Genomic DNA, 13135 nt, shown 5'->3' with positions numbered 1-13135 from the left:
GTGACAGGATGTGATAGCTGATTTTGCAGAGATGTCAACATGTAACTGCACCTAAAAATATGAACAAATAGCATTTGTTAATCTGAGATTCCTCAAACTGTCATAGGTAGTTCACAGAGCAAAGAAGTCATGGTATTGACATTGAAAGAACTTATTTATGGGAGACATAAAGAGGGCTAGTGTTTCCTTTAGCTGTGCTTTTTTGGGGAAGGGGAATATTTTTTGGTTGTTGTTCAAGGATGGGATTTATAGAGAACTGGTTACACAGATCAGTGAGATACGGGGAATGTTTTCTTGACCTAAATTTAAGTTGGGCTGAAAGAATGGATCTTGACGATGAGGCAGCAGGAGAGACTGATCTGAGTTAGGGTGTGGGAGAAGGCTGCTGGGACAGCTGAGGCTGCAGAGTGGATGAAGGAGTCATGGGGCAGTAACATAAGATGAGCTGAAGATTGCCCATTGGAGGCCTTGGTGCAGGGACGGAGGCATGTCGACTTATTTAAAAAGGATGGTAGTCATTGAGAGAGGGCATTGGATTGACAGAGAGAATGAGAGGTAGAAGCAGGACTCTGCCGTAGCGTTTTGACTTCTGGGGCTGACGTCTAGAAGAGGGGAGGTCTGCAGTCTACCGGAAAAAGTGTAACTAGAGCCTGAGATGTAGCTATGAACACATACACAATGAGACATAGAAGGAAAGTGGTTAAAGAAGTGTTGAAGTTTTGCCAAAGACTAAGGGTCAGGAAGGATATGAGAGTACTGAGCACTTATGTGAAGTTTGGGCAGGGTCTATAGGGTTTAGGACAGAAAATGAATGAGGGAAAATCATGCATGTGACAGTATCGTGCAGGTAATGGAAGATGGAGAGTTATACTGAGGAATGGAGGGTAGTGTTGACACCGAACACTGGGGGCCAGAAGTCAGCGATGCTGCAACTGTAGAATGCATGTGACCCCAAGGAGGAGAGAAAGGAGAACCTGATGATCCTTTAAGACTCACCCTACTCATTAATTTTCATTGTAACTTTTGTAAGCCACTCTAGGCAAATCCCTTTGGGACAGGGATGGCATCGTTCTGATTTTTTGCTAGATGACTGAAATTAATTAAATGGATTGCAAAAATTAGAAACTCAAAGATGGGCATGTTTTATGTCCATCAGCTCAGCTCTGCCCTGTGTCAAGGCAATATTGACTGGTCATATCCTATACCTGGAAGGGAGTTAGACTCCTGCCTGCTTTTTGCTGAGAGCTCTGGCTTTTCTCTCTTTCTGATAATAGGATGGTGGAAGCCTTGAAACTCAGCAGTCACTGGCCCTGATCCTCTGCCCGTGGAGGCCCCTCTCTCCTCTCTGGCGTCCTGGAGGAGCTGGGAACCTGTGACCCTTTTGTAGGGTTTGGCAGCCCATCTGAAGGTTTCCCCTCAGAGACAGAGCATGTGGGGTTCTTGCAAAGGCTTGTCTCTAGGAATGTGAAGACCTTTCCGGTCTGGAAACCAGTCAGGAGTGCTTGGGGGGAGGGGCAGCCCTTTAGGACTTGGGAAAGCCACTCTTTAGCAATCAGATGTAGAGTTTCATGGAACTGAGTGAGAACTTTAAAGGTGATCATTTGTGTGTGGGCGGTTTTTAAGTAGACAAACTTTTGGCCAGTACTTTGAGATCCTAAATTCTATTTTAAATTCTTTTTTTATTTGCCTTTATTTAAATGCTTGCCACCTGTAATAAGTGCTTGTCTCAGGGATGGCTTATAAAAGACACTAAATTTTTATTGAAATGAATTTGTTGACTGACTGAAAGAATGAATGAAACTAAGTGCTAAATGTCCAGACCCCAGTGAAAAAAAAGTCAGACACTCCTCTTCCCAGCTCTGTTTACTTTTCCCTTCCCCGCCTCCCCCATCTCCTTCAATTCCTTCACAATCTATAGGGCCTCCTTATCTCACAGAATTTCTCTAAACTTAGAACCAGGATTTCTTCCTATCTCACATTTGTTGTGGGCAATCAATGTCAGGAGCTTTGAAAGCTTAGCTTTTAGAAACACTCTCCTTCTGAGAGTACATTTCTTTCCCTGGTTGAACTTTATTTTTATTTCTGACTAATGTAAAGCTCAGCAGTTGCTGAATCCACATTAACTGATGGTGTAGAATATATTATGTATAGACATGTCGCAGGACGGTCTTTGTTTACATTCGACAGCAGCTCAGGCTTTCCAGCTTTGAGAAATTCTAGAATACATGTTTTGCCTTTTGTTGTTGTTGAAAAACTCTAGCTTTGCTGGTGAAACAATTAACAACTACAACAATAACAAATATACTAGCCCCTCTCCCCCTACCTCTGTAAGTCTGTGAACTTAAAGAAAGAAAAGCAAAGCCAAGCTAGGTGACTTTTCAATGTTAGAGACTGCAAGAAAGGTTGTGTATAATTTTGGTTTTTCTTGAAAAACATTTAAAAACCTGTGTGTTTTTGTCTGATAAGCAAAACCTCAAAACTATATCTGGAAATTAAACATTTGTGGGAATATTTAACATTAGGAGAGACCTTGAGCACTATATGGGGAGGGACCCAGGACAGAACAAAATGGAGGGCACATTCTCCTGTTTGCTGTTTTATTTAGGAAACTGGGATGTTCTTCTTTGTGTCTAATTTTGACAGTCTAGCAAAATGCAGCAATAACACTACCTGTCAGTAAATAACATTTCTAAGAGTCACATTATTTAAAAAGCAGTGGTCTTTATAAATGCTTCCTAAGTTTCCTACTAAATTGTAAAAGGAGTGGAATTTAGTGAGAGAGCTGTTCTCAGAGTCCTGGATATGACGTCTTTTTAAGATAATCAAGCACCATTAACAGATCATTTTGGTGGGGTGGGAGGAGATAGCTGGCTGTAGATAAAGGCAAGAGAAAATGTCTTATTGAAAATATGAGAATAAATTGAACTTTAAGGAGGGATTCCATAAGGACGTGCTTAGGTGTTGAGTTAGTGGCTAATTTAGTTCCTTGCCCCTCTTTCTGGTCTGCTTTGGCTCCTGCTGTGCTTGCTAACGTTCCCAGGGCCTCCCTACCCCTGCCCCTGCTGCAACCCCTGCCCCTGCTGCAACCCCTGCCCCTGCTGCAAGGTGAGGTCTCGGGCACACGTCCTCCTCTGCAGCCTCTACTCCCTCTTGCAGTAACTCTCCTAGAATTCCAGCCATGGCTGTTTCCCTCTTCTAAGCTGTGAGACCGTCCTGGGCACAAGCTTCTTTGCTTCTTCAGCACCAAGCATAATGTCTGGTGCTTAACAGGCACTTGACTGACTGAATTACTGCACAGATGAATCAATAAATGGAGTTTATAAACACAAATAGCTAACCAGGCAAAATGAGGTGAATGCTAACCAGAAACACTCAGAGTGGCGTTTAGAGGGTCAGAGGACAGAAATAAGTCTACACAGAATCACGCAGAGGGGCAGCACTAGAAGATGAGGAGGGTTTTAGGCACAGGGAAACATGATCAAAAGTACGGAAGTATCAGAGTACATGGGACAAGTGGGGAATGTCAAAAAGTTTGATGGACATACAGCAAATCTGAACCTGGGAGGAGAGTAGGGCAGGTTCCACGTCACTCTGAATGGCGTGATAAAGAGTGGTTGGAGTGGCCAAGAGGCACAGGAAATGGACTCTGATCTGGCTGGCCGGCCTGACACCGTGAACTGGCTACCTGAGCTTGGACAGATTTGTTAGCCGCTGTGTTTCTCTTTCCTCATCTGTGACTCTGGTGCTGATGTGAAAAGATCGATGGACGAGAAAAGAGAGTGAGGCTGTGAGACCAGTAAGGAGGCCTTTTGATCGGCCAGCACCTAACATCGTACCTGCCCGCAATGGGCATTCAGTAAGTAGGTGAATGAGTGAATGATCCAGGTGAGGGCCCGAGGAAGAAAACTAGGGCAGTGGCGGTGGGAATGGACAAGGCCAGCTTGCTACTTGCTCTCAGCTCTGAAAGAGACTTGGATGGGAGAAGTTTGAAACCTTAAAAGGTATTATTTTCTAACTTGTGTTTATATCTATGCATATTTCAACTATTAATCTAATTGATAAAAGATGATTATAATAACATAGCTCATAAAATTATAACTTGAAGAGGAAATTTAAAAGAATAGTATGTATAAAAACAATTTGAAGAAATCCTAAGAAGGAAAAACCCTTTGTACTTTATGATGCTTTGTTTGCATTGTCTTTTTGTTTGTTGGTTTTATTAAGAATATTTCCTTTTTTTTTTTTCCACAGTTGAATACGTTCCAGGCAGTTTTGGCATCTGATGAGTCTGATACCTACACCCTCTTTCTCTATCCTGCCAATGGCCTTCAGTTCTTTGGAACGCGCCCCAAAGAGGCCTATAATGTCCAGCTCAAGCTTCCAGCCCGGGTGGGCTTCTGCCAAGGGGACACTGACGACCCAAAGAGAGAGGGAGCATACTTTAGCTTAACTAGCACTGAACAATCTGTGAAAAATCTCTACCAGTAAGTACCACAGGGCTTCAGCCCTTTTCTGTTGGAATGTATGGGCCCTTAGGAGCTTCCCAAGGTTGAGTGGCCATAAGGCTGTGCAGTAATGTCTGGGTGGTTTCCAAGCAAGGCATCAGGTCAAAACTGGGACTAGACTAGACACTGGGAGGAGCAAGTTTCACTACATAGAAAAGGGGATTTGTTTTTCTTGCCCTTTTGTCTAAAGACACCTGCAACAGAACTGCATGTCTGTGTGTGTTTGCTGAGCCACTGAGGCTCGCTGTGGAAAACATTGTTCTTGGAACCACATAAAAATACCCAGTAACGTAATTGCCCAGACTGAAGTTTTTCAGGTTAATTATTTCATAGGAGCAGATGTTGTGAGTTCACTCTTTTAGGTAGATAACATATTGAAAGTTAAAGTAAGAGTGATGTAATTTGGGAAACAAATAAAGGGCTGGTAGATCTGTAGAAGTCTCAGGCTTCCTCTGTGGCTTTATCATCTGAAATCGTACTGGCTGGTTGTCCGTGGGGTCGCCAGGGCTGACTGAGCGCGTTCCTCAGCCCCAAGAGCCGTTTACTCTGTTCGTACAACCCAAAGCCCATTTCCTCTTTGTTGTTCCACATCAAGCCAGTGTAGGGGTTAGCACCTTTTGAAATTTATTAATTTCAGGGCTTTAAAAAAAAGTCTTTTTTTGTTCATTTCCTGAATACTGATCTAGAAACTAGACAGAACACATATGGCTACTGAGCTTCCCTTCCTGCCTCTCAGTTTCACTCCATTATTCCTGGATATTGGAACACGTTACACGTGTGCCTGCCATCTGCTCTGTTCAGCTTCCTGCGAGCTGGCCCTACAACCAAATGTGTTACTTGAGCTAACATTTATTGAGAGCTTATTATTTGCCAAACATTGTGCCAAACACTTTCTAGAAGCTGTCTTAATTAAAATTCACAAGAATCCTAGGAAGTTATACTCTTTTCTCAATTTGACAAATGAGCTTAGGAAAGTTACGTTGACTATAATCTCAGTTACGACGTGGCAAAGCCAAAATGCAAGCGCAGGGCTCAAGCTCTGAACTACTTATTTTATGCTAAATCCTGGTTTTCTTTTCCATTCTTATGATCCATGTTGGGCATCTCTAGGTCTCCACCTAGGCTGCCTTTCAGTCTAGACTCTGGAGAAAACTTAGCTCCTTGCTTTTTCTCCCTGGGTTCCACCCGACTCTTTGACCCCGGAGGCCACGGAGTCTCTGCTCCTCAGATATTATGGAAAGCTCACAGGGGACCAAGCACTTGAAAGACAAAAATGTCTAAGGCACAGGCCCTGCACTAGCAACTTGCCCTCTAGTGGGGCTGACTGACAGACCTATCAACAGTTCCAGAGCATTAGAATAAGTGCTAACGTCTACACAGGGCCTAGGAGGTGGCGGGAGCCAAAAGGCCCATAGGAAGAGCAGTTGTACTTCCCCACCACAATCATAAACGCCCCTCAGGACATACACGCACACACTTACCTCCTTTCATGCCTTCCTTAATTTTTATCTTTGATGCTTCCCAGAAACCTCTGAATAGCTTGATGAGAGCAAAACAGTTGTGGGGCCACAATGATTAACAGAGGAATTTTTCTTTTAGTGTAACCCATACCTAATATTAAAAAATAAAATAAATTATAAACCATGCACAATAATGTGAAGTAAAAGTAAAAATTGCCCTGGCTGGTGTGGCTCAATGGATTGAGTGCCAGCCTGTGAACTGAAAGGTCACTGGTTCGATTCCCAGTTAAGGGCACATGCCTGGGTTGTGGGCCAGGTCCCCAGCTGGGGGCCTGTGAGAGGCACCCGATCGATGTTTCTCTTGCACATCGATGTTTCTCTCCCTCTTTTTCTTCCTCCTTCCCTTCTCTCTAAGAATAAATACGTAAAATATTTAAAAACAAGTAAAAATTGCCCAGTATTACTACTTTAAGTGATAGTGTTAATAGTCCTTCTTGAATTTTAGGTATATGTAAAAAATTTTAAAAGCTAAAATAGTTCTTTTGCTATACATTGGGTATTTTCCCATTTATCACTGTCTTATAAACCTCTTTCAGTACATACTCAGTAATATCTGTTTATATTATCATTTTAAGGCTATAAAACATGGCAATATATATCCTGTATTATTCAGACAACTTATTGATGAACATTTAATCTCTTTATGGTTTTTCCTTTTGTAAATACCATTACAGTAAACAGTATAATATACAGAGTGGGGCAAAAATAGATTTACAGTTGTATGTGAAACACAGAGTTTGTTTATTCTCGTATTATTTTTCATTTATTATCGTACAAGCAAGTATAAACCTACTTTTGCCTCACCCTGTACATTGCTCAGATTCTCGTTTCTCTTAAAAGCAGAATTGCTGAGAAAGGATATATTTAGCTTCACATTTTGATGTGTGTTAACATACTGCCCGTCAGAAACTTTGCACCAACTTATATCTTCCCCAGGAATGCAGGGCAGTGATCAGCAGCATCTGTTCCCTACAAGCTTCGGTCCTGTGTAGCATTTGTGAACTTGATAGGTATAAAATATTCATATTTTAGCTCTAATCTCTTTGATTACTAGTAAATCTGAAGATGTTTTCATATGATTAGTAGCCATTTATCTGTCTTTTTGGTGACTTATCCGTCCATATCCTTAGCTATTTTCTGTTGGAGTGTTTACAAAGAACTCTTAAAATAAGAAAACATATGGTTAAGATCTCAGTCCTTTTACATGCTGTGAGTATTTTGATCCACTTGTTCATCTTTAAAGTTACTCATGACCTAGAAGTTCAACTTGTATTGAGGGTTGTCAAAGTTATTGGTCTTTTCCTTTATTATTTCAGGTCTTGGTGTTATTCTCAGAAAGGTCTTCTCTGCCTCCAAATTATAGAAATGTTCCTCAATGAAATCATCTATATTATATTTCATTATTTAGACTTTCAAAAATATAGAAAAATGGAGAGCAGCTAAATGAACACCCAAATGCCTGTAATATAGATTCAAGTTGTTGACACTTTGCCATATTCATCAATCCTTTTTTCTTTTTTGCTTAAGTGTTTTAAAGTCACACACACCATGCCATCCCCTCCTAAACACTTGGGCATACACCTCTAAAGAATTAAGTTACTTTCCTAGTCAGAGGAATCTTTGTCTTCCTCAATCTTATTTCATCATTATAAACTCAAAGGTCATAAATTGTATCATGCATAGTGTATTTGCCATAAATCTGAAAATTTAAATATGAATGCAGACATTTGCATTTTTGAGATTGTACTTTTCTGTTTCCTGGCAGATAGTAGTTGCTAACTACTTATTATATGTACAGGGCCCCATGCTAGGCATTTTATATGATTTTCTTATTTAATCCTCCTAACAGCCCCAGGGAGGGTGACACTGTCACCTCATTTTGTAGTCTTGTTTTTCCTTTCTAGGAAATACATTCTTTCAATCACTAAGCTTTCCAAATGGCCTTGGACTTGAGGATGAATTCAGATTGGTTACTGTCCCACCAGACACAGTGACAAAAGCCAAGATAGTGATTTCTATTTACTTAGGAGGTTATTTTATCTAGCTTTAATCTGTCATAATTTGCATTTTTCCACTTTTTGAAGCTTTTAGTTTTTTAATTTCTAACATCAAGCAGAAATTTCGCAGCTGTAACACCTCTGATGTGATAATAAACTCGGTGTCCTGAGATCTTCAGGGTTCTCTCTTACCTTCTGCAGTGTTCCTTGTTTGCTTGCCAAGAAACACCGACATCAGTTCTCAGAACTTACAACAATACATAGCATATTGCACAAAGAATCACAGTTTTGCTTTTTATATTCCTGTTTCCCTAAGTTAATTACAATAGCAGCAGCAGCCACCACCACTATAACAATAACACACACACACACACACACACACACACACACAGCGGGAGAGATCAGCTAGAGATGGGGGATGGAGAGCGAAAGATTCATTCTCAGAATTGTATGGAAATATTATTGCTGTAGAAACACATATGTATATGATGAGCACCTCCCCAATGAGTGAAGTTCTCGTCATTATATGAGTCAATGAATTCTTTACTAACTTATTAGCTCATGAACTCTTATTCCTCATTGACTGACTTTTGAGGAAATCCCATAGCATGGGAAGCTCTGAGTCTGGTATTTTGTACGTACACCAGAGGAATACACAGACTGGTGTATTCAAGTTTGCCAGACTCTTGTTTGTTCGAGTTTTTCCTTATTTTAGAAATCTTATATACAGTTGTTCTCTTCAGAAAGTATCATTGGCTTTAAAATAAATGATCATTGGGATATTTGGGAGACTGAATAACCCATGTTCTTTTCTAGTGGAGTGAGCTCTTGATTTCTGGATATTTGTGAATACTTCTTACCTATGACCCATGGCATTTTTATTAAACTATTTTCTTATTTCCCCCTTAACCTCGTTCTGTACTTGCTCAACATTTTAGACTTGTGCACTTGTATTTCTTTGAAATTTTTTTTACATTGACTCACCATTCCCTGCGAATTAGTTAATTGAACAATCCATATGACTAAACAGTGAAATGTCTTTAACATTCTGTAGAGTAATGATAATTCAGATGCTGATTATGGTGTATTGGTTTTTGGACACAAAATAATTACTATTTTATAAGAATATGAAGTCCAAGTGTGGAGCATGGGTTCTGATGCTCGTGTTGAGTCCAAGCTCTGTCAGTCATTAAGATTAGTTAGCCTCCCGAAACCTATTTTCTCCACTGTAAAACTGGGCATGGTAACCGCCCCTGCCTTGCAGATTGTATTGAAGAATGCTAAGCACTTGGCACATAACTCACTCTTAAAAGCATGTAGTGGTCATTATTATTTAAGTGTTTGGCAAAAGTTTTCAGTATACGTTTTCTTAGAAGTAGAAAGAAGATAAAATATTCCTGCATTCCCTCTTTGTTTTTAATCAGCCAGATTTTAGATAAAATGTGGGTTGTAGAAGAGATTATAACTTGATAATCTAGCATTCTGTGAAACAGAACCTTTGAAAGTGAATTGTTTATATCAAAATTTTAGTACAGTTCTTTTAGTTAACATGTAAGTCTCATTTTATTTTCTGCACCATTGAAAACTCTGAATCTGATCTTAATATTCTTTAGGTTTTAAAATAAATTGCTCACCTTTGTAGGAGGGTGAGTAAATGGCCACTTGTGTTACCACGCTCTGTTCCTTTTTGTTCAGACACAGCAACCTGGGGATGCCTGGAGTGTGGGCCTTTCACATCGGCAGCGCCTCCCCTTTGGACAATGTCAGACCCGCAGCAGTTGGAGGGGTCCTCTCCAACGCCCGCTCTGCAGCGTCCCTGGAACAGCCCTTCAGCCACGCTTCGGCCCTGGAAGGCAAGTACAGTGAGGACAGTTTGGGTTGTTATGGTGAGAATGAGGAGGAGGTTGAATCCCTCTGAGTGAACCAGAGGAGGTGTTGAAAGGCCACAGCAGTATCAACGTTTCCTTCCACTCAAAAGCTGATGCAAGGCGTGTAGGACATGGTATCTCTGCTCCAAACTCCGACTTGGCCTCCCCTTGGCATTCAACACCTAGAAATATGCCATTCTATCTTGAAGGAGAATCTGCCACCTTGGACCCCCAAACCAAAGAGGGCACGCGTGTGAAGGAGATAGATGCCCCAGATAGAAGAGGCCCAGTTGAGTCTTCAAAATAGCCAGAGACTTGTGGCCTGGCTCAATCAGAGATAGAAGGAAATTCACTGAGTCCTTCCCAGGGAGCTCGACCTCCCTACCTTGAAAACAAGTATCTCGCCCGACCCAGACAGAGGGGCACTGCCTTCAGAAAGGGATGTTCCTCCAGCCCATCCTGAACAAGAGGTAGTTCTGCCCAATTGCATCATTCCAGGTCACACAACACCATGGGATCGTGGGCGGCACGTGGAAGGGGTGGAAGACGGCCACAGTTTCCACACAGGGGGCAAGTGGGTCACACAACTGGGTGCTAAGATTCCATTTTTAAAAAACTGGTTTTGCAGGGAGTCATGATTTTCTCTCAAGTGAGTACGTGGGAAGTTTAGCAAAAAGAAGATTGGAACTGATTTTTGAAAGCATGTTTCAAGAGATAGAATATTTCTCCTTTGCCAAATACATCTTGGCAGACAAATTCTGTTTGGAATCTCTTGACGATTAATAATGTTTTTAAAAAATGGGCCTCATGAAGTGAGCGGGAAAGGACTGGTTTGCTTGTGCCAGCTACGCTCTCAAGTGTAATGAAGTATTTCAGTTTGAAAGTTCAGCAAAGGTAAAACGTTCTGGGGCTTCACGCACATTACAGTGATGGAGGGCAGAAGACTTCAGTTTTGAGTGGCTAACATTCCAGATTCTTACTCTGTTATGGGATAACTCTTGTGCTCCCCTTGGTCAGAGCTACTTGGTGGTGTATGGGAAAGGAGACCCACAGGGAAAGAAAATGAATAACCACCTGTATCTTGTCATTTCTGGTTCATGGCTGTGCAGCTGTGGTATTCACCTCCCTGGAGCCTCGTGCTCATTTCATGACTCACTGACCAGAGTGCGGGGCCAGGAGAGAAATGCCGGGCAGAGGCCGTGGTTAATTAGTGTAGACATGGAGCCCATGTCACCTTCTTGTCCTGGTTGAGACTTGTCATGTCAGCTCTTTCTTCCCAGGCAGGGATGGAAACATGTGAGTGGGGAACTGACCACTGAGTCATTCCATTTGTCCCAGGGCCGGCTCATCTGACCTCTAATAGGAGGAAAGAGGTCAGAGGTGAAAGCATTCTTTGGGGCCTTTTTTTCCCCTTTCTTGTTCTGTTTCCCATCCCTTTTGTGAGAAAAGGAAAAAGAAGAGGGTCTTCTGGGTCCTTCTCCTGTGGTGTTAAATGTGCTTGAAGAAGTGTTTATTTGGGCGGGCGGGGGTGGGGTGGGGGGGAAGAAACTATTTTGTGACATTGTGTAATGATTAGAAGGTGAGTGTTGGTGTCAGACTTAGGTGGAGTCCTGGCTGCCACACCCCTTGGGGGCAATTTACCCAACCCCCAAGCCTCTGATTGCTCCAACAATGTTAAGAGGATTAAATGAGATAATGAAGTTCTCAGATTAGTGTCTGTATCAGCTGGTTCTTTATAAATGGTGGCTGCTATTGCTAATTATAGAAAACTTACAGCAGCAGGAATGAGGGGAGGGATGAGTAGAGAAAAAAGAATGGGCTGATTAAATGGCTGGGTCTTAATTTGTGCCTAAGGGCTACATTTCTGTTAAGTTGAAGATGTGAATTTTATTGGAAGGCTTCATTCGTCCTTGACAATTTCCTGACTTTTCAGCATCAGTTCCATATATCTAAAGAAAATTTAAAGCTAAGTACCAAAGATTTTTAGCAAAGGAATTTTGAGGGGTAGATGTATTTCTAAATGGTGTTTTCACTTGTGATTCCCTGGCCTGGGAACAGGTTGGATTTCTGAAAGAGTGAAGAGGAAGGGGCCGCACCCACTGCTTGGGGCTGGGCGAGGCTGAGATTGCTGGAGTCACGTGGAGGAGGTTTAGGGGACTGGCCTCAGAGAACTGAGGGGCAGCCATGACCCTCCTGGGGCATGAACTATATTTGTCGGCTGCTAGATGGCATCTGCTACTGACATCTTAGAAATGGCAAGATGTGTATGAAAAAGCTGGTTAATACACTGGGACATTTAGAAAAAAAACATCTAACTAGAATTTTTTGAAACTTGGAGGAAAAAAATCAGCAACCACTATGTTAGAGAGAAGAGAGGGAAACCTTGAAAACATGAAAACAGAGAAGGAAAATAGGGGAGCCCCTGTCTGCACCTCAGGTTTTAGGAAGACTATGTGAAGTATAGAACCATGCAGTTGTGAGATACCGGGGTGGGGGAATCAGTGAACTTTTTTTTTTTTCCCCAAATGGAACACTCACACCCCAGAGATCCAGCAGGCAAAAGTGGACTTCCCCTGGGAAAGCTGGTGGGTGAGGGTCGCAGCGACACAGAATATGCCTCTCACCTCCTGACCATGACCCATCCTGCCTGGCTTTTTCTACTGACAGAGTGGGAGAGTGTGGATTTTGGTGCGAGGTGGACTTAATCTTAAGCTTGATTCCCAGCTCTGCTGTGTGGTTTGGGGTAAGACGTGTGATCTGTTGGGTCACCATTTTCCTCGGTTCTAAAATGGAAAAGTTGTAAGCCTCATCAAGCTGTTGTGAGCATTGAAACTGGGCATCGGAGGCACCTTGCCCAGTGAATTTTAGTTTCCCCTTTAAGCTTCATAGTAGTCGTCTTGCTAAACAAGAAATTAAGTTAAGATTTTGTTCAAGTCCCCCTTGATTATCTTTCTTTTCTCTTTTTATTTTAATTTTATGCCCTTAGGGACTCTTTATAGACTTGTCTTTTTGTTGAGAAATCTAGATTCTTTTCACATCTTGTCTACACCAGGCAAGAATGTCCCAGTCACAAGCTAGTTCTGGCCTCAAGTATCTTATTTGCTTTCTTCTGTTTTCATAGCCACAGACAGCAATAAAATGAGTGTGCAAGCATCCTCTGAGGGGGCTCATTTCTGCAGGGAGCCCTAGGAGCTTGTGGTCAAACCAGAAAGTTTCCTGAGCATCTGCCATGTGCCGTCTCTGAC

The 13135-nt window shown here is 42.0% G+C and overlaps 1 protein-coding gene across 1 annotated transcript in view; it reads left to right on the top strand.

The window, feature by feature from the left end:
• Positions 1-13135, top strand: part of NID2 (nidogen 2) — a 54674-nt gene that overhangs the window by 4982 nt on the left and 36557 nt on the right. Inside the window, exons 3-4 of the mRNA XM_045823971.1 lie at positions 4252-4484; positions 9718-9875. Of these exons, the coding sequence (XP_045679927.1) occupies positions 4252-4484; positions 9718-9875 (391 nt within the window). The remainder of the gene's footprint in view (positions 1-4251; positions 4485-9717; positions 9876-13135) is intronic.

This window comes from Phyllostomus hastatus, unplaced genomic scaffold (assembly GCF_019186645.2).
Source record: "Phyllostomus hastatus isolate PE091 unplaced genomic scaffold, TTU_PhHast_1.1 phas_scaffold_501, whole genome shotgun sequence".
NCBI classification, from domain to species: domain Eukaryota; kingdom Metazoa; phylum Chordata; class Mammalia; order Chiroptera; family Phyllostomidae; genus Phyllostomus; species Phyllostomus hastatus.
Note: the sequence above shows the minus strand (reverse complement) of the source record. Positions and strands in the feature narration are given on the sequence as shown.